Source organism: Dama dama, chromosome X, assembly GCF_033118175.1.
Source record: "Dama dama isolate Ldn47 chromosome X, ASM3311817v1, whole genome shotgun sequence".
Classification (NCBI taxonomy): Eukaryota; Metazoa; Chordata; class Mammalia; order Artiodactyla; family Cervidae; genus Dama; species Dama dama.
This window is the reverse complement of record NC_083714.1, coordinates 142,179,393-142,204,986: the sequence shown is the minus strand read 5'-3', so window position 1 is coordinate 142,204,986 and position 25,594 is coordinate 142,179,393. Positions and strand designations below refer to the sequence as shown.

Here is a 25,594-nt window from a genome sequence, read left to right as displayed (position 1 = left end):
AGTAAATGTTACATCTTCTTAAAATATACATGAAAATTAGATAGACCAGGGGGTCTCCAGTGGGAACAATCTTGCCCTCTATGGGACATTTGGCCCTGTCTGGAGATACATTTGGTTATCACAACTGGGGGTGGGTGGGGCTATGGTACTGGTATCTAGTAGGTAGATATCAAAGATGCTGCTAAACATTGTTCGGAGTACAGGACAGCCCCACAACAAAGAATAATCCTACTCAAAACATTCATTTTGCCGAGGCTGAGAAACACATGATGAAATGGCATTCAACTTAATGGATGTGCAAATTTGGGGTCTTGTCTATAGCAGTCCAGTTAAAGAGCTATCTGGCTGTGTAATTCAACCATATGAAGGGTCACATTAAGTCACTGAAAGTAGGATATTTGATTGTTTGTTTATTATGGTGACTAAAGAGGAAAAAGGGAGGAAAATTTGGCTCTTTTAACTCAATTTTCTGAGTCAAATGAACTCTGTGGGATCAGGGCACGTGCATAAAACTCTCTGTTCTGTCACCAACTCCACCTGTGCACCTTGAACTCCACCACTCTAAACTTGAATTTCTTCAACCACAAAATAGAAAACCTAACCCACCAGCTGGATTTGAGGCTGAAATTGACACAGATAGCGTCCAAAGACTTTGCAACGTGTATAAGACAATAACAGTGGGAAGCTGCAGTTTCTCTAGGAGTGCTGCCAGGCAAGCACTGATTTGTGCATGTCATCCTTGACCCTCTATAGCCCCTCCAAATGCAGTCTGGCTGGTTCAGTGTCCTAAGCATCTCTAAAATATGCTGACTGCACTGAACCTCCAGCTCAGTTCAGGTAGAGAGCATCTCCTCTCATGTCTCCCTGCTCCAAATGCCAGGAAGCACGCACTTTGACGCCTCCTCACCCTCTACCCCATCCTGGGACCAAAGGAGGATTTTCAAAATGCAAAGCTGACCAAGTCACCAAAAGGCATCAAAGGATGACACCCAGCTGGGAGGATGGAGTCACTATAAACTCCATGTGGGAAAACCGTGGGAGGAAAGGTTGGGAGGAAAATGTTGGCTGCATTTTTGTTTTGATGATAAAACAAGACGGTTGTGTTATACTTCAGGAAAGTGCTAACTGATTTTATAAATGCAGGATGTTCTTCTCTGCTTAAGTGTTTTGTATTTCTCTCTTTGTCACTATTAGGACCATTTGAAAAGATGAGTGAAGAACTCATAGCAATTCTTAAGATTTTCACTATTTAATCATCTTTGGAAAAATGGCCAAATACCTGGCCCACAAAAATGTTTGATGAACATTTGAGTAAAATGTGAGCCACTGATTTCTTAAACGCAGTCTACCCCTAGCCAAATGAAAAAAAAGCACTGGAGAAAGAGTATTACTTGCCCCTGGATTAGATTTCAGAGGAGGCAAGAGGTACTGAGGACACCTGAGGATAATTCTTTTCTAGAAGATACAGAAAAAAAAAAAAAAAAAAAGCCCCGAGGACTCCAGGATAATACACAATGGGGCAAAACCAAGTTGGGCAAAATAAGAGGAATATTTACGCAAAAAGGCAAAAGAAGCTCTTGGAATTACCTCAATCACTGTGGGGGAAGCAGACAAAGAGTGCAGCGTTAGAACAGATCTTAAGCCATAAAGGGTTATGTTAATATGAAAAACAATGGGTCACACTTAATAAAGAACATTCTTTTGACTTGTGACTGATACAGTGCTGCTGAGCGCTGCTGCTTTGTCATTCTAAAGTATGCTTCAGAGGACCGGGGTGACTTCTTCTGACCTGAGAGCCAACATATTCTCTCTGGAATCTTCCTTCTGAGTCTTAACTCAGAAAATACGTATGTAGTGATCTGTGCTAGAATACAGGGCGATTTCATCAGCATACCTTCAGAGAGCAAGAGGAGGCTTTAACATCTGCTTAACTCTGAAGTTTCTGCTTTTAGGAAAATGAGACATCTGATTGAAAATAATTTTTAATTTGTTTCGTGATGCATTGGGTGTATTTGCATAATTAAGGCAATAATCATTCATACAATGAATAGATTTTTTTTTAAGGAGTCAGTTCTCACCTTTCCTCCCTCACCTTGTAAATGATATTGACACCTCAGATTACAATTCAAAGGGCACCAGCACACAGTTCAAAATCAGAAGAAGGTAGTGGGATGAGATGCTGATTAGACATAATGAGCACAGACCCTAGATCTTTCTGTGCAAAGAAACCTCTGCTGAAAACGGGTTGCCCTTAATACCGCTTTAAAAGGCAAATCGCTGAGCGCTAGTGTCTCAAAAAAAAAAAAAAGAACAGGCATTAGTAACTTACTAGTGTCTCCCGGGGCATTTCAAGGCAAGTAACGCTGGCAAAACTAGAGAAAGAGCCGTCATAGGTTCCTAGAACGGGTGCCTGAGAAGGAACCTTAACGATTTCCTAATTCAGGCCCTCATTTTTTTTTTCCAGCGCAGCAAAGTGAAACCACAGAAGGTCTCGGTGAGCCCAACCTGTCCTGTCCCCCCACCCCGCCCCGCCCGCAACCAGCCACTCTACTATGGCCCCGGGAACCAGTTGGAGCAGCTCCCTGGGACCTCTGCACCTACCACCCCTGTTCACCTCGACTCCTTCCTTGAAAGCTTTCCCTTTTTTAAATGTGGACAGTGCATTGTGGAGGACACGAATTCCCAGCAGATAACTGCCTCTGCCTTATTATAAATATTGATGATTCCTAACTTTCCGTGTTAATTCTCCCCAGTTTTGAAAGTTGGCCCCCAGAATGTCCCATCTCAATAGTGAAAATCATGTCAGGGAGAACTCAGTAAAGCAGCAGATGCCAGGACAACTGCAGTGCCCCACGTCAAAGCCACACATCTACCACAGAGACATGTCCAAAGACTGGGGTAAATTAACACAGATGCCTGTTGGCTTCCTGGAGGCGGCGCTCAGAATCTTCACAAGTAGTACCCATTCCTCAGAAACATCTCTAGGTTCAATGGACTTTTCTTTCTTAAGTCTTCTCTCTTTCTCAAAAAGAAACTCAGTCTACAACCTGGATCTGGTCGGTCCCATCACTCACCTAGAAATCTTGACTCCTTCTTTAAAGGAGGCAAACTCCACAGAGTTTTATGTCTGGTGTGTCCTGCGGTCCCCCGCTCCGCGCAGTGTCTGGCATACAGGAGGACCCCAAGAAATGTGGAATATTTGAGTCAACAGGAAGGGAGGCCGCCGACACACAGACACCCTACCACCTTCTTATATTAAATCAGAAAGCGTGCAATCTTGTGTCCCGCTACAAACTCCTAGGGAAATGCACGCCCCCTTTCCAAGGAGCAAACCGGCGCACCCCAAGGCGCCCTGCAGGGCTTCTCCGGAGGGTCCACTGGTCACACGCTGGGATCGCCAAGTCGCCCTGCCTCCCGTCCAGTTCTCTGTGGGTTCTTGCGGTGTATATCACCAAAGGTTGGGTAGGCGAACCTGGGCCCAGCCCCGGGAGTCCCATTTCTCAGCCTTGGCCAGAGAGGCGGCGGCAGGGTCCAGCCCCCGGCTCCAAACGCAGTGACCACTGCGCGGGGCAGAGGACCACGGGCTCCGGGAGTGGGGGATCCCTTTCCAAGGGGCACTCGAGTTTCTGAACAGGTGACACTCGGGGTGATGCACGCGGCACTCTCCAACCCCCTCCCCCGAATCACACACCGAGGACCTCTGCGGAGCCCCGGATCCTTTTAACTCCCAACTCCGCGCTGTCCCCCCAGGTCGGCCGTGTGGCGCCCCCTGTCGCCTCTGCGCGCGCCGGGACACTCACCGCATAGTGCAGCTGCGGTTTCTCGCGGTTCACCGGGTCCCCCATGTCGCCACCGGGGGAGGAGTGGCGGGCTCTGGGGCTCAGGCTGGGGTCGTGGCGCCTCTCTGGGGTCCCCCTATTTTACCGCCATCGTCGGGCAGCCCCTGGACTCGAGCCCTGCTCCCTGCGCCCAGAGCGCGGTGCAAAGCGTCCGGGGCACCAGCGTCCCGCCGCGGAGCCGGTGGGGACAGGGAGGAGGCGACGACGAAGGGGAAGGAGGAGGAGGAGGAGGAGGAGGAGGGAGAGGCCGAGTCAGATTCGATGGGCGGGCGTTTAATTCCTTCCGCTCCTGCCGGGCCCCAGTCTCGACCGCCGCCGCCAGCTGTTTGGGGGCTACAGCGACCGAGCGCGCCCACGACAGGTGTCAGGGCGGCCGGCGCTCCGAACGCCTGCCACCCCGCCCCTCCCCGAGCCCATGGGCCCCGGGATGCCAGGGCCGGGGCTGCTAACGCCTTCACCACCAGCGAGAGGGAGAGAGCTTGGGTCTCCAAGAAAGAGACTTTGACTAACTTTGAAGGAGGTGTGGGCCTGACGCCGAAAGCCTATTCGGAACCGGCCCCCGGCGAGGGTGGAGTTTCGGTCGTTGGAAAGCCTTCCTCTGAGAGAATCTCAGTGGCGGGAACCTCAGGAGCGGGCAGGCCGGAGAGGGGCCAAGTCAGCTGCCTCGGGGAGCTGTTGAGGAGAGGGAGGCCGGGCTGGAGGCTTGCTGGGCCACGCCACTTCGGGCCAACTGAGTCCCAGAGGGCGTGCAGGACCTGGGCATGTCTAGGGAACCCGGCGGCACGGGGGAGTCCTGGAAAATCTGCAGGAACTCAGCTGGCACTGAGGACTAGCGTGGGTGCCAGGATGAAGCTGAGTTGGGGGTGGGGGGAGTGCTCGGAACCCTCCTTTCTTTGTCTTAGCAAATCAGAAAACAACACAGCGAGGATTTGGAAAGAGAAGAAACGCACACTATTTCCAAATGCTGCCAGATTAACCGAATGATTTTAGCACACACTGCAGATTCACAACGCCACCTAAAACGGACTTCTACTTCGTAATCCCCTGGTGGAAGCCTACACTTTGAGCGCCAAGGTCCCTCCCCAAGCCTGATATTCTGTGATTTGCCAGCAGCCTCTCACAAGCTACATCCAGATAAAGGTAGGGATTGGGACCAGAGTAGAGAAACTCCAGACTCTGTGAAATCATTCATTCCAAGCCCAAGAGGGGTGGCTATCAAGTAGAGGATGGATTTGTGGGTGGCTTGTGTCAATTCCGGGCTTCCCAGGTGACTCAGTGGTAAAGAATCCGCCTGCCAATGCAGGGGACACAGGTTTGATCTCTGGATAGGGAAGATCCTCTGGAGAAGGAAATGGCAACCCACTCTAGTATCTTGCCTGGACAGTCCCATGGACAGAGGAGCCTGGTGGGCTACAGTCCTTGGGGTTGCAAAGAGTCAGACACAACTGAGCATGCATGCAAATGTGTCAGTTCTTCACAGCTGTGAGAATGTGAAGCCAGGGGTGCAGGTATCCTAAAGAATCTACTACTAGATACCATGACAGTTCATCTGCCTGGAAAACTGTAAGATTACATCTTCTAGAGTTGACCATATGCCTACCCTCTGACCCCATTCATAAATATATAGAGAAATGGGTGCCAGTGTCCTTCTCATGTACAAGAATGTTCATAATATCTTTAAACAGAATCACCAACATGGAAACTATCCAAATGTCCATCAACTGGTTGGTGTGTGATGAACAAACCTTGGTCCCTCCATACAAGAGAACACATACTGCTCAGCAATGACAGGAAAATGTTACTGTTGGACATGACAACATGGATTATTCTCACAAACGCTGTGTCCAGAGAGAGAAATCAGACTGAAAAAGAGAACGTACTGTAAGATTCCATTTATTTATTCAGAAGTTGAAATTCACATGTTGAACTTAAATAGGGAAATGTGATCTCTGGCGATAGCAGCCAGAATCATGATTTCCAAGATGTGGAGGTGGTACTCACTGGGAAGGGGATGCAAGGGAACCTTTTAGGGTTCTGAAAATGTTCTGTATCCTATTCTGTATGACAGCTACCCAAGGACACTCATGTGTAAAAATTCACTGAGTGGTACAGTTCAGATTTGGGCAATTTACACCCTTCACCATGTGTATTTTATACTGTGATAGCAAAGAAACAAAAATAAATTTAAACTCAGCCCCCTACCCAAACCAGGAACTTCCAGCCAGAGTGCTACCAATCTTAAGAGAAAGTCAGTTTCACCATTTGCCCAGGTCTCCTCCCTGCAGCCTGCCTTGCTCAGATCACCTTCGCCTCTAGAGAGTGGGTGAAGAGAGTGAACCCAGTCACCTGGGAGGCCCTTCCTACTCTCAGACACGTCCAGGCAGAGCTGGAAAAACAAGATATTAAAGTCCCCTCTTCACTTTCACTCTGCTCCGCTGCTGAAAGCAACCCTAAGAGCTATGTCATCAAAGACCCTCAGAACAAGAAGCAGTACAAGCTTCTGCTACACGGCACCCTTAAGAGAATGCTGCTAGAGCGGCCAAAGGAGGGCATGCATATGCAAATACCCCATGTCGGACCTCTGCTTCCTGGTGCTCTATTTAGAAAGAGGAACTCTCTAGCCTAATGACTTCTTCCTCTATTACACCTGTCATTAAGCCCTCAAAGCTAAAAATCCCTTTCCCTAAAAAAAAAATGTTTCATGATCTATCTATCTATCTACATATACACAGTAATATTCAGGTCCCTGGATTAAAAAAAAAAAAAACAACTTAAACATAGTGCTTTGATCATTACCCTTGAATATGTCACCTCCAGGTCAAAATTGGGTTATCTTAGATCTTGGTTTGTTTGTCCTCTGTCTTTGAAAAATTTATTAAGTCACTAAACAGCATTGCTGTAAGCCAAAAATAATTCATCACTCCCCAAACTGTGTACTTACACTTTTAGAATGACTTCTGTCTGCTAGCAGATTTCTTGCTAAATTGTCATTGCTAAGTTGGACTTAAATTTTCAAGGGCAACAGGGTTGTTTTTTTCCTGTGTTTGAAAGGTTTGAGGAGATAGGACAAAGCATCTAAGAAAAGAAATCATCAATCCATGCTGCAAGACTCTTCAATTCATCTCTGAGTGAGTTATGCACCTCTTCAGTTCTCAATCCATTTCTTCAAGACTTGACAAGGGATCTAGAAGATTGTGCAGAACTCTAAGAGGTTTGCTAAATCTTGAACAGTTTAATCATATGATATCCCTCATATTCAGTTCAGTTCAGTTCAGTTCAGTCGCTCAGCCGTGTCCGACTCTTTGCGACCCCATGAACCGCAGCAGGCCAGGCCTCCCTGTCCATCACCAACTCCCGGATATATGGAGTCTTAAAAAATGATAAAAAGGAACTTATTTACAAAACAGAAAGAGTAGAAAACAAACATGGTTACCGAAGGGGGAGGGATAAATTAGGAATTGGGGGTTAACAGATGTACACTACTATATTCAATACCTTGTAATAACCTATAATATAAAAGATTCTGAAAAAGAATATATGTGTATGCATATATATGTATAACTGAATCACTCTGCTGTAACATTGTAAATTAATGTTACACCTGAAACATTGTAAATCAACTATAATTCAATAAAAATCTTAAACAATTTGAATTCCACACATTATTTTTATTTGAATCTATTTCAAGGTATATTTAAAAACCACTCTAAGAAAAAATTCTTTTTTGCACATCTCTACTTCCAAGTATCCTTCCCATGTCACTAGGTTACTTATTCAACAAATATTCTAAGTGTGTATAATTTGCAGTTATTGTTCTAGGTCATTTAACCTATTCACTAAATGGCAGGTGGTTTCAAAATTCAGGTTTGATCTTGAGGGGTGATGGAGGGCAATGAAAAGAACATATAAAAACCTCACTTCAGAAAAGCCTGAAGTTCATATCATTCACTGGTTAGGTTAAGAGCCTGCTGAGTTAATGCTCTCTTTTGGTTAGTCATCTTTTTTTAAAATAAATTTCTCTGATGTTTACAATTTTCCCCAGAGAGGACTCAAAAATAATCTCTAGGAGTTCCTCTACTAGCATCACTTTTAAGAGAAAATATGTCACGCTATCAGTGGCATTTTCATGACTTCCTATCCCCAAATATTACAGCATTTCCAGTACTGACAGCTGCCCTCTCGGCCAGGACATTTAAATTAAAATCCCTGTTTGCATTTACTCTGCCTGCCTATAAACTGAGTTAGTATTTTCCACATTTCATGCCAACCCAAGGGTGATTACATTTTTTAAAGGAAAACTTTTTCTAAATCCATGAAAGCAAATTCAGCTTAAGGGTGTAGGAGGAGATGAAGGCCCACATGAGAACTAAAATGCACTTAGATCAGAGGACGAGGCCCTTCTTGCACACCCAGCCCTGTCGTTGACAGAGCAGGTATGGGACCCTCTTAGATGGGGAACCTCTTCCTCCAAACCCACTTCCTATACTCTTCCATCCTACTTACCCTGTCAACCCACCTCCAACAGTATTTTTAAATTTTTGAAACAGAAAAATTGATAACATACAATGTGTAGCTAAATGAATTATTGCAAAACACACACCCATCTAACCATCACTGAGATCAAGGAATAGAATATTGCTCGTGTCCTTCAGCTGCCTTATAACACCCTCCCTTCAACCCCAAACCAGGGCAGACACTGTCTTGTCTTTTACAGAGTTATTTGCTTCCGTTTTAATAGCAGGGTTTCTCAGTCTCAGCACTACTGACACTTGGGGACCAATAATCCCCCCACCAGCTTTACTGAGCTATACCTGACATGGTGCAAATTTAAGGCGTACAATATGGTAACTTGATACACACACACAATGTGAAATAATCATAAGATTACTTAACACCTCCATCATTTCACACAGTGAACAATTTTTTTGTGTGTGATGAGAACATTTAAGATCTACCCTCTTAGCAGCTTTCAAGTGTACAATACAGTCCTGTTACCTAAAGTCACCATGCTGCACATTAGATCTCTCAAAATTTATTTCATAACGGCAAGTTTTTAATCCTTTGACCAACATCTCCTCATCCCCCCACTGCCGGTCCCTGATAACTAGCCATCTATTCTCTATTTCTGAATTCAGTTTTTTTTAGATTCCACAAGTAAGTGAGATCAAACAGTATTTGTGTTTCTCTGCTTTATTTCACTTAACAGAATTCCTTCAAGGTCTATTAATGTTGTCTCAAATGGTAGGAATTTTTGTGGCTGAATAACATTCCATTGTACATATATGCACCATATTTTCTTTATCCATTCATCCATGTAGATGGACACTAACGTTGTTTTCATACCTTGGCTATTGTGAATAATGCTACAGTGACCATGGGAATGCAGATGTCTCTTAGAGACCTTGATTTTAATTCTTCTGGATATATACACAGAAGTGGGATTGCTGGATCATATGGTAGTTCTATTTTTAATTCTAAATTTTTTGAGGAACCTTCGTACTGTTTTTGATAATGGCTGTGCCAATTTCCATTCTCACTAACAGTGTACTAGTGCTCCTTTTCTCTACATTCTTGCCAATCCTTTTAATCTCTTGTCTTTTTGATAACAGCTATCCTAACAGGTGTAAGGTGATACCTCATTATGGTTTTTATTTGCATTTCCCTGATGGTTAGTGACATTGAGCATCTTTTCATGTGCCTGTTGGCCATCTGTATCCCTTCTTTGGAAAAACATCTGTTTGGGTCCTTTGCGCATTTTTTTAATCAGATAAATTTTTGTTTTGCTACTGAGTTCTTAGAATTCTTTATATATTTTGGATATTAACCCCTTATCAGATATGTGGTTTGCAAGTATTTTCTCCTGTCCCTTAGATTTCCTCTTTGTTTTGTTGATTATTTCTTTTGCTGTTCAGAAGTTTTTAGCTTCATGCAGTCTCAATAGTTTATTTTTGCTTTGATTTTGCTTGTGATTTTCGTGTCACACCAATAATTCTGTATTGTGGAGGCCATCCTGTGCATCACAGGATGTTTAGCAGCATCCCAGACATCTACCCACCTGATGAAAGTATTATCTCCTTCCCGCAGTTGTGACAAGCCAAAGTATCTCTAGACACTGAAAATGTCCCCTGCATGAAGGGAGGCATGATCACCCCTATTCGAGGACTACTACTTTTTAGGAAGTTATGTGTTCACAAATTTTAGAGCTTAGTGTTGCCTTCTTTCTAATTTTATATAAATGGATTCATAATTATATTTTTATTGCATCTGGTTTCTTTTACTCAACATCATGTTTCTAACGTTCTTCCACGTTGTCATATGTAGCTATGGTTTGTTCATTCCCACTGCTGTCTAGTAGTCCATTGTCTATGTTTACTGCTGGCGGACATTAGTGTCCTTTTCAGTTTTGGACTACTGAAAACACACAGCTTGAACATCAGTATACCTATCTCCTTGTGCACATGTGCCTGCCCTTGAATAGGGTGCAAACCTGGAAACAGAACTGCTGGCTCATAGGCATGCATACCTTCAACTTTACTGGACAATGCCCAAGAGTTTTCCAAACTGATTGTACCAATTAGAATCTTTATTTACACTACAGTATAAATAGACTGAACATAGTTTATATAAAGGCTGAATACAGTTTAAAATTGTCTCTTTTCTAGGTTTTCTCATGGGGCTATGAAGATAAAATTCAGGAAATCAAACTCCAGGATCGGGAAGGAGAAATGGGGAAGCAGGCTTAAGGTCCTTCTTGTCCAAAATTACATGTCTCTTGCAAATGAAGAAAGACCTATCAGCTGTGCCAGGGTCACGGAATTGGAAACACTATTGCTGAGTCCATCCACATGTATGGGTAACAGTAACGGATACACCAGTTAATCTTCTGAGTGAAGGAGGTTATATTTTTAGGCAGAAGTTCAGCATACAGTATGGTGGGGGCAAACCTCAGCAACCAAACTGTAAATAAAAGTGCCACTTAAGGAATTACCATTTTGCTCCACAGCCATAATATTCCCCCCTTACTTTTAACCTTAACAGGGATATGGGGATGGGACAGATCCAAGGAAGAATGAAGTACCCCATTCCTTTCTCCAGGTACACTACAGAGAGATAACGCCAGCCAAAAACAGACCTGGTCCAATGACCAGTGGCTGAGCAATTCCTGGAGGTCCCAAGAATGATGCCTAGGGCTGTGGTGATATAGGACAGAGGAGACAGTATCACTCTTGCCCTCAACCTCGACTCCTACTACAGAGAATATCAAGAAGTTATGCATCAACAACTGGAACTGCGAATCTGATGATCTGTGGATGCAGGGAAAGAAGGTGCGGGTGAAAACAAAAGTGACCATTACTTTTGTTCACTGGTTCAGTTTAGTACCACTGGTTTGCCCTTTTCTTGCCATTTTGATATTTTCACTGAAGAATTGCTACTCGGTGACTTGGAGCCAAGGAGAGTGCCCTTAAAAAGTATCCACAGAGAGATGTTTCTAAAATAAATTTTCCATTTCAGGCTCATTAGGCAAAAAACAAAAACAAACAAACAAACAAAAAACCAGAGACTGTATTCCCTCTAGTTATGACTTCCCAAAAAACAGTTGGAGAATCAAGAAACTACTTTTCACCATATCCATAATTTAATGTTATTCTATTATCTCCACCCAGCCAATTACAACCTCCTTTCCTCTGCACGGTGTTACAAGCATGTAAAGCCTATAGAACACTCATGACAATACCAATGCTGCAGGTGCTAATTTGGGATGATATCAATTCTACTAATTAGTGAGCACCAACATCACTGGCCCTTTGTTCAACCAGAGGCTTTACAAATACCAAATCTAGATCCTCAGAATAATTGTGTGAGGAGAGTACGATTATCTCCATTTTATTCATGAGAGTACTTCACTTGTTTCACACATCTGGTAAATGGTGGGGCTGAGATGTAAATGAAGTTGGGTCCAAATCTCTTCACAGGCCATTCCAGTGTGTTTCGAAGTAGAGACTCTTTGATAAGTCAGATTCATTCATTAGATCGCTGTGGTGTCTTCTTATGAAGAGGGGAGACAGATGCTGCCAGTGCCCCATCCATACCTCCTAGGCCAGTGGTTCTCAGCAGGGACAATTTTCCCCCAAGAGGACACAGGTAACATCTGGAGATACTTTTTATTGACCCAACTGTGTGGGGGTGCCACTTATATCTAGTGGGTAGAAGCAAGGGATGTTGCTAAACATCCTACAGTGCACAAAATCCCCACCACAGAGAACTAGCCTGCCCAAAACATCAAGGGTACAGAAGTTGAGAAACAAATATTTCATAGACATAAGAAATTCACTCTTTAATAATTTCCACTTAGCAGTACACCTCACACCAACAACACATTTTCTTTTAGTGGAGTGGGTCTTGTGCCAACAAAGAAAACAAGGAGACATTTTCCTAGAGTGGAAGACTAGGACTGAGTTTTGGAACTTACATGCAAGCGGGTTTCCACTCAGCATGGCTTGTCAAAAGGCTAACAGATGGTGCAAAAAACTGACCATTTGCGTGATCAAAACTGGCAGCTATTATTAGAGTCATTTAGAGCACTTGACTAGTCACCCAAGGAAACCACTGTTACATCCTCAGAAATCCCCGGTTTTGGAGTTTCAGCAGTATTATGAATGATGACACCCATTTCAAGCAATTTCACATGTACCAGTCCCCCTCCCCTAATTAATCTATTTTGTGATTATGATTTCCATTTTTTATAGGGAGCAGAACATATAAGGCAAACGTTAAGAGTTCGCTGCTAGGAGTGTAATAAAATGAGGAGAATGAAACAGAGTGTCCTTTGCTTGCCAAGTCACCTAACCTATCTGTATCCCATTAATCCACCAAATAGAGAGCATGGGCCAGAGTTCCAGATCTCCAAGGAATGCTTGGCACATAAAGGTTGAATATCAACAGTTTAGCATTGCCTTCTTTGCCTTGCTGTGCAATGGAACTAAGTCTAATTTCTTGATTCTTCTTCTTTGGGACCATGCTCTGAAAAAGTGGTTCTCAAACAGGGGCAACACTGTTTGCCAAAGGACATCTGGCAGGGTCTGGAGACACACTAGGGGATGTCCTATTGGTAATCAGTAGGTAGTGGCTAGTGATATTTAATTCTACAGTGAACAAGACAATCCCTACCCCACCCCCAACACACACATATACAAAACAAAGAATGATCTGGTCCCAAATGCTTATACTGCCAAGGTTGACAAACCCTACTTTATGGATACAATTGTCCTTCTGGTCACAATAATCCTAATATTTCAGAATTCTATGTGTTAGACTAGGACACTTGCTTATTTCAAGCTTGGTTGTCATCTTTCTTCATGTTCATAGACACAACATACATGGAAAGATATTACCTGGAGAGACAATAAGACTTCCTCTCCCTTTCAGCAGAAGACGGGACAAAAGGAAAAGGGATCAGGAAGAAATAGTTAATTAGTGTTTCTGAAAATATGGTCTTTAGGAACACATGCATCAGAATCACTTGGGGTGGGATTTAAAAAAATAGATTGTGTAGACCTCCCCATAACATGTTGAATCAGAATTTCTTAGAGCACCACCTCAGGAATAATATTTTTAGCAAGATCCCTTGATTGTTGTCACGTACAACATAGTTTGAGAACCAATGCCATCATAGGAGTAAGATGTAGAAAGTAATGCTTAGAAAGGCTGAGTGACTTGTTCAAGGTCAAGCGGCGGGCATACGACAATGTCAGAACCCACCCAGAGCTCTGAATTTAATGTTGAAAAAAGGTGGAAAATATCTCTAAATGTTTGAAAAAACAAGCAAGAATCAGATTCGTAATTACTGAAGAAGAAATGAACATAACATTTGACCTCACTGATCATAACCCAGAGCCTACTGAGTGACTTGTTACATTTTCCTGTGGTTTTGTCAAGTTTTCTCTTCAGTGTCTTTATGACTAAGAGTAAAAAGAATGCTACACATTATTGGTTTCAAAGCTCTTAGGGATAACTGATCTCCGTTAAATTTTATTTTTCAAGACCATGGAACTCTCTTTCTCACATTAACATGTCCAGAAATGACAAATGTGTATAAATTACACAACTTGTTAGTCTTTTTAGATATTCCAAAGGGAAAAATTCCTTCACATACTATTGAAAAAAAACAAACAAACAACCTTCCTACCTAGAAATAATTCTTTGTCTCCTGTCTTGGCAAAGCAAAGTTGTCGGCCACTAGTTCCTTATGGTTGATGGGACAGTCTGAGATTTGGAACAAAAGAGAGCTGTTTTGTACATCATAACAGACAATATGACAGCTTCAAGGCTATCATTTTGCATTTATGTGAAGTCACATTTTTACAGAGGTCTGATCGAAAAAACAAAGAAAATTCAGTCTGGGAAAGTTCAAGATGCACATGAGGACAATGATGAACGATTTGAGGAGAAGTCATGTGTAAGAAAGGAAAGCTTGGTCAGCTTTCTCCAGAAGGCTGGACCAGGATCAAGAGTGGAAATTATGAAGAAACAGATTTTGGCTCAGCATAAGAAACAACTTTCTATATTTGACCTGGCAATTCCACTCCTAGGTATACAACAAAGAGAAATGAAAACGTATGTCCACACAAAAACTTGTACACTTATGTTCATAGCAGTATTATTTATAACAGCCAAAGGTAGAAACAATTCAAATGTTAATCAACTGATGGGCGGATAAATCAAATGTGGTCTATCCATACACTGGAACACTATTTGGTCATAAAAAGGAATGAAATGCTGTCATATGCTAAAACATGGATGAATCTTGAAAACATTATGCTAAGTGAAAGCATCCAGTCACAAAAGACCACATATTACATGATTCCATGTATACAAAATGTTCATAACAGGAAAAGCTACAGAGACCAAAAGTAGATCCATGGCTATGTAGGGCTGGGGACAGAGGGGTTGAAGAGTTGAGAGGGTTGATAGCTAGAGGACCCACAGTTTCTTTTTTGGGGTGATGACAATGTTCTAAAATTAATTATGGGGATGGTTTCACAGCTCTGAATGTATGAAAAACCACTGAATTACTCACTTTAAATGGGTGAATGTATGAAATGTGAATTCTGTGCTGTGTGCTGTGCTTAGTCACTCAATCATGTCCGACTCTTTGCGACCCCATGGACTGTAGCCCTCCAGGCTCCTCTGTCCATGGAGATTCTCCAGGGAAGAATACTGCAGTGGGTTGCCATGCCCTCCTCCAGGGGATCTTCTCAACCCAGGGATTGAACCCAGGTCTCTGCATTGCAGGTAGATTCTTTTCTATCTCCATAAAACTATGAAAGACAGAGACAGACACAGAGAGAAGGGAGGGAGGGAAGAAAGGAAACAAAAGGAAAGAAAGAAGGAAGATCTCTATAATAAATTGACTAATGCAAGAGAAGGAGGCAGCTATCCTGGGAGGTATGCGCTCTTCCCAGTGATATTTAGAATGAGCCTGTATGACCATCAGCTTAAGGGGCTGTACCATGTAATCGGGTTCACTATAGGATCTGCAACTCTAAAATGTCAGTTAGTGTTTTATCCCTTTCCTGTTTCCCTGACGATCACATGTGTGGTTCAAGGTTAAAGACTGGCTTCTATTAATTCATTCAGTTCATCCTTTCATTCATTCTTTCAGTGCCAAATGAAGGCCCTATGCTGTCTCTCTCTTAATAACACAGTTGCTTCTTGCCTTAGGTAGAGTTCCTCAGAAACAGTCACTAAGACAAGTATTCATGGGTAAGTGATTTATTAAGGACATGTTCCCAGGAGTAACTGGTAAAGGGTGAGAATAACAGGGTATGAAAGGGGAGGGAGTCAAGTAATGGTGTGATTTCTGGCAGAGTCTCAGTCTCAGTCTGATCCTGAGGGGAGCTTTGGAGTTATCCTACCTCAAGCCAAAGGAGCTGAGCTTAAATATTCTCACAGCCACCAATCATGGGCTATGGGATGCCCCAGGGTGATGTAAACTCCCAAGCACTTCCTGTTCTTTGTGGGTACAGGGAAACTGCTCAAGAACCCCAAGGGAAATCCTCAGAAGAAGTTCACAGATGTTGGTCATTAGAAGCAAACCACACAGAAACAGGGGGATGGAACAGACACACAGAATGGTAAAAGATCTGAGATATTCTGGGCAGAGTACCAACAGCAAGCATCCACTACACTTTTTGGTTGAAAACTTGTTAAGCTCTAAAAGCTGTTTATGACTGTTCCTATGTCCAGATATCCTGAGCAGAGTAGAAGCTGGCATCCCCCAGATGTATTTCCAGTGAAGTATGAATTGATCTTCCAAGACTTCATATTCCAGCTTACCCCCTTCCTTGCTGATAAATACTATATCTGGCATCTTTGCCCACAGTAGACTTACTTCATTTCATATGCTGAAAATCTTCTGAAGTGGTTAATCTGCTCATACAGGGAATTTCTGCACTATGGGGAATTTCTCAGCAGCTTTATCATCTCCAGTTGTCATTTAGTGATGGACTTTAAGTTTGGATAAATTTCAAAAACTGCAAAACCATGGAACTATTCACAACTACTTTATTTTACTTATTGGATTTATTTGTTTCCCTTGGATTATTATAAATAGGTCTAAGATGGAAACAACCTAAATATCCATCAACAGATAAATGAATAAAGAAGATGTGGTGCATATATACAGTGGAATACTACTCAGCCATAAAAAGAACAAAATAATGCCATTTGCAGTAACATGGATGTACCCAGAGATTATCATACTAAATGAAGTAACCCAGACAGAGAACAAAAAAATACCACATGATATCACTTTTATGTGGACTTTAAAATATGACACAAATGAAGCTATCTACAAAAAAGAAAGACTCACAGACATAGAGAACAGACCAGACTTGTGGTTACCAAGCTGGGGGGCGAGGGATGGAGTGGGAGGTTTGGGGGTTAGCTGATGTAAGCTATTATATAGTGAATAGATAAACAAGGTCCTACTGCAGGGCACAGGGAACTACATTCAATACCCTATGGTAAACTATAATGGAAAAGAATATAAAAAAGAATGTATATATAACTGAATCACTTTGCTGCACAGCAGTGATTAACACAAAACTGTACATCAACTATATTTCAACTCAAAAAAAATAGGTCTAAAATGTTGATTCCCCAGACATACAGTTAAATTTTTCTCTGCTTCATCAATCATTTTATGACATCATTTGTTGATTACCATCTTTTTCTGGGGACTAAATTAGTATACACGTGTGTATTTATTTAGCAGTTAGAAATGTGCTGGGCACATATAAACTCTATATCAACATTTGCTATTATCACATAGGGATAGAACTCTCAGGTTGCATGATGAGGTTTTTGTCCTCAAAGCTATTCTTCCTGCCAAGAGACTTGCAACAATTTTTCTGACCTATTTGGATTTTGAAAAATTGTTTCTATCTTGTATTTCTTTCTGCTACTTCTTACTAGCATTTTCTTCTCTCATTTCCTCTGAGGTTATCATACAAGATGGGGTTAATGGCAAAACTCAGCACCAAACAGAAGTACTGTAAATATTAGGTAAATTGAAAAACAAGGTTGGGGGGGAAGCAGAAACAAAGATAGCTCCCAGAACCTCTTAGTGCATATTTTGATGATGAGGAGAGAGCCAGAGGGCTTTATTCCAGAGTATGGTTTTGTTTGTATCTATGAAAGCGCACAAGCTGAAATTCCATAAATAGAGGAGCTTCTGTACCACTTTCTATTGCTAGTATCTTTTATTCCTCTGAAGTCTGTCCCTAGGATTTCAGTTCATGATGAGCATTTAATATATGCATGACAGCTGATGTTAAAATGTGTTACAGGGGCACAAAGCATTCTAGCAGGGGCATAAAGCATCAGAGAAAAATCCAGGAAAATACCAAAGGTAGAAAACCATCACTCAAATAATTTACAAAAAAACCTGAAAAGGAAGGCATGTTGTACTTCAACATTTTTTTTGTTTTGCTTGTTCTAAAAGAACAAGCAAGGGGAGATGTTTGTCTCAGATCTGGCAAAGGAGTAAGAATGGTTTTTACATTTCTAAATGGTTGAAAGAAAAATCAAAAGAATAGTATTTGATGACTTTCAAATTATGCAAAATTCACACTTCAGCATCCATAAATAAAGTCTTTCTGGAGCACAGTCATATCCATTCATATATGTATTTATCTATGGCTGCTTCCAACAGCCTAACACATTTGTTCTGTTACAGAAAGTTTTTGCTGACCCCTGACTTAGAAAACTAAAATAGCACTTTATTTCGTTTGATCTTTTTTCTCCTTTTAGTGTTCATCTTCTCCCTCCTGGAGTTTTATAAGTCTTTCCTTTGTACTTAAAAAATGTATCTTTCATATATTTGTTTCTATTAACATCTCAATTATTTTATTTCATTTGTAGCCCTCAAGCAGACAGACAACTTGCCTAAGATAAACCAGCCTGTTTAGAGCAGGCAGACTTCCAAACTGGATTCTCTTTTTCCGCATATCTAAGCTTTCAGAGACACACCTTTGTTATTTCTAGAAGTCTCAGGTAAATGTATGTGGGATTCATTTGGTGTGCAGAAGGCAGCCCCCACTCCCATTTTTTCTAGAGCAATATAAATCATAACCAAAAGCAAACATTCCTTTGTTGTGTTTGTATTCACTAGTCTCAAATCATTTGTCAAAGTATTTCCCTCTCATTGATTGGGGTTTTCAGCTGCTGCTGCTGCTAAGTCGCTTCAGTCGTGTCCAACTCTGTGCAACCCCATAGACGGCAGCCCACCAGGCTCCTGGATTCTCTGGCAAGAACACTGGAGTGGGTTGCCATTTCCTTCTCCAATGCATGAAAGTGAAAAGTGAAAGTGAATCTGTTCAGTCTTGTCTGACTCTTAGCAACCCCATGGACTGGAGCCTACAAGGCTCCTCCATCCATGGGATGTTCCAGGCAAGAGCACTGGAGTGGGGTGCCTTCTCTGTGGGGTTTTCTAATTCTCATTTAAAAAAAAAAGCTTTTCCTGTGCCCTCGCCTTGCAAGTACAAACCTGCTTTTGGACACATGCTGTTTCTCCAAAATCACCCCAAATTTGAATAGACTTTGCACATGTCTACACTGGGTTCAATTATACACCACATCATGTGTTCTGAGATGAGAAAAGCAGAAGATTCTAGAACACTCATGTCTACATTTGGCCCGTAGAGTCTGACGATTTTGTCATGTCTTAAAAGCCTTATGACATTTCAAGGAAGCAAACTTGGAATTGTTATTTATTTTTATGGCATCAATTTTTTAACAGCCTGTGACTTCTAAGTCTTCTGAGTACCTTACATATTAGCTCATTTAGTCTGTATGACTTCCCTGGTGGTTCAGTTGGTAAAGAATCTGCCTGCAACGCAGGAGACACAGGTTCGATCCCTGGGTCAGGAAGATCCCTGGAGGAGAGCATGGCAACCCACTCCAGTATCCTTACCTGGAGAAGCCCATGGACAGAGGAGCCTGGCGTGCTGCCGTCCATGGGGTCACAAAGGGCGACTGAACTGAACTGAACTAATCAGCCAAAAATTTGGGTAATTCTTTAAAAAGACCTGGCTATTTCTTCTGAACTTCTCCTTTAAAAGCTGCCCGAGTTTCTGGCTTTGGAATAATACTTTAATCCTTTTTAAAATCTAAAATTGATGTTTTGGAGAAGTGCACACATCTTAAGCAGCTTCCCACACAAGACTGGGCAGCCAGCCAGAATTCAAGAGTGCAGTTGAGGCAGACAACACAGCGTACAAACAGCTCCCTCAGTCTCCAGCGCCTCTTTACAACCTCACAATGTTAAGACTAAACAGAAATGGGGGGAAAACCCTCTTTCCAAAAGGCCTTCTTAGGATCCATGAAATACATATTCAGCTGACCTTGCAGCCTTCACTTTCTCCTTTGGCCAGAAAGCCCAGGGGCACAGGGTCTGCTCAAGGGGTTAATCCAGTGCAGCTTAGATACAACCTTCTTATCCTGGGCAGGGGCTGCTTGGAGCTGAGACCACCTAGGCGGCCACACTGTCAGGGGGGATGTAGTCTAATGTGGAAAGCCAGAAACAGAAAATGTGTCCCATTTGTTACTGAGACTAGAATGCAAGCATAGCCTCAAACAAAGGGCTGGACCTGTTGTGGAGACTCCTGAGATTGTATGAGGAAGAACACATCATCTAGGCAACATTTTTAATAGAAAACTGACTACTCACTGCAAGGTTTCCATCATTTAAAGGATATGGATTTTTTTATGAGGGGGGCGGGTGGTGCTCCTTATTGAGGCATAATACGTATATAAACTGAACGGTATTGAATTCATAAGTGCATAACAGTGCATTTTGCAAAGTGAACATCTCTGTTTAATGACTACTTAGAACAAGAAAAACCCGCTCCCAACTTTTACTCCATTAAAAGGAACCACTCTCCTGACCAACACCATCATAGATTTTATTTGCCTTTTTTCTGAACTTTGGATGAATAGAATCCTGCAGTAGACAGTCTTCTTCTTTTTTTCAATCTGGTGTCTTTCATCACTATTGCATGTTACCAGTCTAGGGTTATTAATGAATAGTGCTGATAAGAACATTCTAGAACATGGTTTTTGGTGAACATAGGTAGGCATTTCTGTTGGGTATATACCTGAGAATAGAATAGCTTCATTATAGGGAGTACATATATTCCGCTTTACCAGTACTGCCCAGTAGTTGCCCAAAGTATTGGTACCAACCAATACTGCTACCAGAAATGTATGAGAATTCCAGTTGTCCCATATTAATGCAAAACTTGATATTATCAGTTCTCACTCTTCCTTAATTAGAGCCATTCTGATGGGCACTCAGTGGTACTGTACTGCGGTTTTAATTAACATCTCCCTGATGACTAATGAGTTAGAGCACTTTTCATATGTGTATTGGTCTTCAGAGATCCCTTAGATCTCTGCAGAGTCCGTTCCATTCTTTTGCCCATTTTTCCATCCGGTTATCTGTCTAGAATAGGGGTTGGCAATGTTTTCACATAAAGGGACAGATGGAAAATATTTTTGGTCTTGCAGGCCAGACAGTCTCTGTCACAACTCAACTTGGCTGTGACAATGCAAAAGCATTCATATACTATACATAAATTAATGGGTGTGGCTGAGTCCCAATGAAACCTTTTTTTTACCAAAATAGTCAGTGGGTTAAATTTAGCCCACAGGCATTTGTCCACCTCTGGCTTAGAAGATCTACATGGTTTTGATTTTTCAATATCAGCAAAAGTGGAATTGTATACCAAAACTTACTATCTATCCAGTATCCATTCTTCTATTATTTATTTGTACCATGACAATGAAGAGGTGCCAATTATGGCAGGTATTAACCTGGCTGAAAAAATTAAAGATATCAGAGACCAAGCATTGGGTGGAAGGCTTCTAAGAAATTATTAAAAGGAAGCTCTCTCAGCAAGGATGACCCTCTGAGCTCCACTTTTCCTTATTCTTTCTGTCCAAAACATGGACGTGATGGCTGGATATATAAAAGACATTTTGTGATCACGAGACAATCTTGAATAGGAAATCTGGCACTAGGAATGACAAAACAGAAAGAACTCGAGACACTAATGACATTGTAGAACTGCTCTACTAGCCCAATCCTTTCATTTGTTTTATGTGTAAGAAAACTTACTACCTACCTTGTCTAAGACATTCTTCTTTCAGTTCTGTTTCTGACAGCCTGTTTCTAACAATGTAATTCTTAATGGATAAAAGAAAACTCCCATTTTTTATTGTATTTTTTTTCTACTAACTCCTGACTGAAATTTTAACCTTCAGTTTTATTGTTTACTATTTCATCCATTATCATTGAAGGCTTAGTACATACTCTTTTATCTTTTTGTACTTTCTCACTGCTTCTGTCCTGTTTCCTCCCCTTGATCATGTCTTGTTCATGGAGAAGAAATATTCCATAATCCTCTGTGCCCACAGGACTTATGCACATCATATAGTTAATGCTCCAAAAAATAGTTCTTTGTGATGAAAATGGTTATGCTAAAGATGGCAAAGAGCATTCTTCATTCAGCAAAATGATAGCATATTTTTGGTGAGAAAGACAGTCAAAGAAAGGAGACTTCGGGGTCTGAAGGCAAAGGGCAGGGCTCCATAGCCTCTTAATAGGCACTGAGGCCTATAATACTAATATTTTAAACTTATGCAACTCAAAGTTACACTATTTGGGACATTGTTTACTCTCTGGTACACTACTGTGAAACTGACTTCTTATATTCTGAGTGCATTTAAGCTGAGGTTCAGGTGAATCTCATCTCATATAGGATGTTCCCTTATAAGACAACAACCTGGTTGCTGTCGCTTGCAGTTGTGTAGAGCCAGGTTCACACTCTCCTTAAACACGATATCCTAAGACAGTTTTCTATTACTATATAACTTGAAAGTATGAGTATGAAATAGACTTTTCAAAGCATAATCTAATTCAATGATTTTATAAACAATCACTTCTACCATGTTCTCTATAGTAAGTTTCCCTTAGTTGATAAGGGGTAATTATTCTGAGCTAAAGACCAGTTTTGGAGATAATCGTTTCAATGGAAGGCTACTGACTGACAACCACAGGCAAATACAGCACAGTTGCCAACTTGTATTTCACAGTCAAGACGGAAAAGCAACAAGACTCAGGAAATACCTGAAAAATCTACTGAAATCCAATTGAAGAGAAAAACACAACCTTCATTAAAGTGTTAGAGACAACACCCACTACAATGTTGATGCCAGGTGTACCCAGGGAGAAAAATCATCCCAGTGTGAAGTCAAGGAGACTGGGACAAGGACTTGTTAGTAGGTGAAGCCACCTGGACTTATTTTGTTTCCAGCCAGGGAACTATAACTTTGGCCCTCCAGACCCAGAGGATTTGGTCTGGGTTAAAGGGAAGATAAAGGTTCTAGGAGGCTGAAAAGAGAAGAAAAGTATGGGGAGGAAGGGAGATTGTACATCCAATATCTCACATAGATTCCATGAATTTGTATTACTTTAAAAATCAAATCTCAGCTGACATTGAGTTACAGATAACCAAATTAATGCTGACCTTTGAAATGGAGTGTTCTCACACAATTATCTTGCCTTCACTATGGATTGAAAATCTTGTCTTCATATTTTCAGGTAGGAGGCCGATTCTGATTACAGGTTAGAGTGCATATAACTACCTGGAGATTTTCTGTGTGCTTTTTTAAGCAAAGGTACATGCCAGGAACCACACAATCCAAACGTCCACTCAAGGCTTTAACAAGCAGTCTGTCCTATGTTTGACAGGATTTATTGAGGAATAAAAAAATGTTTTTCCTTATTCTTAAGACCAAAGGAATGATTGCTTTTCAAACCACCTCTGATATCTTCAACTCCCTTCTATTGTAGCCCAGTCTGTTCTAAACTCACTCTCTTCTGTCTGAAGTATTGCAAAGCACTTTTCCAAGCAGGAAGCCTGATCCCAGTAATAGTGTGATTGTAAAAGCCAGTATAAAAGCCATTATAAAATCAGTCTCAGCTCTTTCTTTACTTAGAACTTCAAACTGTCTCTATTGAGAGAAGAAAATTCTTTTAAAAGCGTCATTCTTTTCCCTATTGTCTGAGCTCATATTGCCTAGCTGGTTAAAAACTGAAGTCATTAGGAGTTAAGACTTGAATATGCAGTCCATGTAGGCATGAAATAGGTAAATTTCCAGATTCCAAAACAGGACAGAAAGGAGTCAAAGACTTCTGCAGAGGAAAAGAGCCTCTTGAGATTGTAGGAGTCTTTAAAACTCATACCTGTTCTCCAAAGTCAAAGTGCCCCAGAGGGCAAGGGGGCTGGATAATTTTTACCCCTATTTGGACATTCTTTCGGGTGATGCTACTTAATAATTACATCCAGGCAAGAGGCAAAAACTCAGCTATTCCAGACAAATCTAGATGTGTGCACACCCTACACATGTACCCTCTTCCTTATACCACTCATTGCAAAACAAAGATCAAACTTGCACAAAGAAGCCCAAGGTGGCACTGGCATGTAGCCAGTGCTTTTTAGAATATCAGTTAAATGATACCAAACCAAGGCTGTGCTATATCAAATTAAAGCAGCATTATTCAATCAGGGTCATTCTGCCTCCCCAGGGATATTGGGTAATTGAGACATTTCGGTTGTGATAACGGGGAAGGGGTGGAGTGGGAGAGGTGGAAGGGTGCCCCTGGCATCTAGTAGGTAGAAGCCAGGGCTGCTGCTTAACATCCTACATTGCCTAGAACAGCACCCACTACAAAGAATCACCTGACCCCAAATATCAATGTTTGCTGAGGTTAAGAAACCCTGACTCACAGAAAGAGAAAAACAAATATTGTATATTTGTTATCGTATATTCCACATACATATGGAATCTAGAAAATGATACTGATGGATCTATTTGCAGGGACGGAATGGAGATGCAGATGTAGAGAATGGACTGTGGATACAGCAGGGGAAGGAAAGGATGGGATGAATTGAGTGCGTAGCATTGACATAAATACACTGCCGTGTGTAAAATACATAGCTAGTGGGAAGCTGCTATGTAATACAGGGAGTTCAGCCTGGTGCACCGTGATGACCTAGAGGGGTAGGATGAGGGAGGGGAGGGAGGGGAGATATATATTGAAGGCAGGAGGAGAAGGGAACAACAGAGGATGGATGAGATGGTTGGGTGGCATCACTGATTTGATAGACATGAGTTTGAGCAAGCTCTGGGAGTTGGTGATGGACAGGGAAGCCTGGTGTGCTGTAATCCATGGAGTCGCAAGGAGTTGAACACAACTGAGTGACTGAACTGATATATTATGTATGTATATATACATATATATACACACACACACACACATATATATATAATGATGATTGATTCACGTTGTTGTATGGCAGAAATCAACACAACATCGTAAAGCAATTTGCCTTCAACTGAAAAATGAATAGCAAAAAAAGAAAAAGAAACCCTGACTTAGAATGAGAAGAAGCTAGAGCAATACCTAAGATGGGTCACACCCATTCCAAAGCACACTGGCATGAGATTTAAAACACATACACTACCTGCTATGCCCAGTGAATGTGCAGAAGGGAGATCCTGTCACAAATTGGCATGGTTAACTTTTCATCATGGCACGTTAAGGGTTTACCAGTTGCTTCATGCAGAAGGATTATTATATTGAGTGTCAGACTCCTGTTACTGTATATGTTCAAGTAACATTTTGAAATCAACTGTAAATCTAATTTATTGCACCCAGAAGCTAATCATTCTTAATGAATTCTTTTGGCTTTTACTCTACAATCTGGGATAAAAGGATCCCTTCAGATATTGTCCCTGCAGTTGTCCCAACTGATCACTCTAATGAGAATTTCCATGTTCAGAGTGAGAAAAGCAGATCATGCTTTCTGTTATCTTCTTTCACAGTGAGTCTTGAATAAGGCCCATTTCATCCGGGCATGTACCAAATAAACAATTCATTAAGTTCAGTTTTGCTTTAAAAAGAAAAAGCTGTAACCAAAAAGTGCTATTTGGTACCCATTTTCCAATGGGAATAGGACCAACATGGATATAAGCGTTTTTTTTTTCTTCTTAATTGCTTTTCACTTCTTTTTTTGATCCTTTCCTAAGATAGATTCTCCATGTGACTCATACTGAAAAGAAAAAATTTCTTTCAGCCAGAAGAGTCGTTGGCAGAAAGTTGACATTCCATTCCTTTCCTGTCCTAC

The 25,594-nt window shown here is 41.6% G+C and overlaps 2 protein-coding genes across 5 annotated transcripts in view; one reads left to right on the top strand and one right to left on the bottom strand.

Annotated features, from left to right (window-relative positions):
- Window positions 1-2,713, top strand: part of AMELX (amelogenin X-linked) — a 136,195-nt gene extending 133,482 nt beyond the window's left edge. The window contains exon 6 of the mRNA XM_061136900.1: window positions 2,465-2,713. Coding sequence (XP_060992883.1) covers window positions 2,465-2,713 — 249 coding nt within the window. The remainder of the gene's footprint in view (window positions 1-2,464) is intronic.
- The window catches only part of ARHGAP6 (Rho GTPase activating protein 6), a 511,541-nt gene that overhangs the window by 270,083 nt on the left and 215,864 nt on the right, over window positions 1-25,594 (bottom strand). The window contains exon 1 of one of the 4 annotated variants that reach the window (XM_061136148.1): window positions 3,801-4,924. The exons of 2 other annotated variants lie outside the window; for them this stretch is intronic. In XM_061136148.1, coding sequence (XP_060992131.1) covers window positions 3,801-3,805 — 5 coding nt within the window. In that variant the 5' untranslated portion in view covers window positions 3,806-4,924. Of the gene's footprint in view, window positions 1-3,800; window positions 4,925-25,594 lie in introns of those variants that run through there. One more of the 4 variants, XM_061136149.1, reaches the window with a different exon arrangement.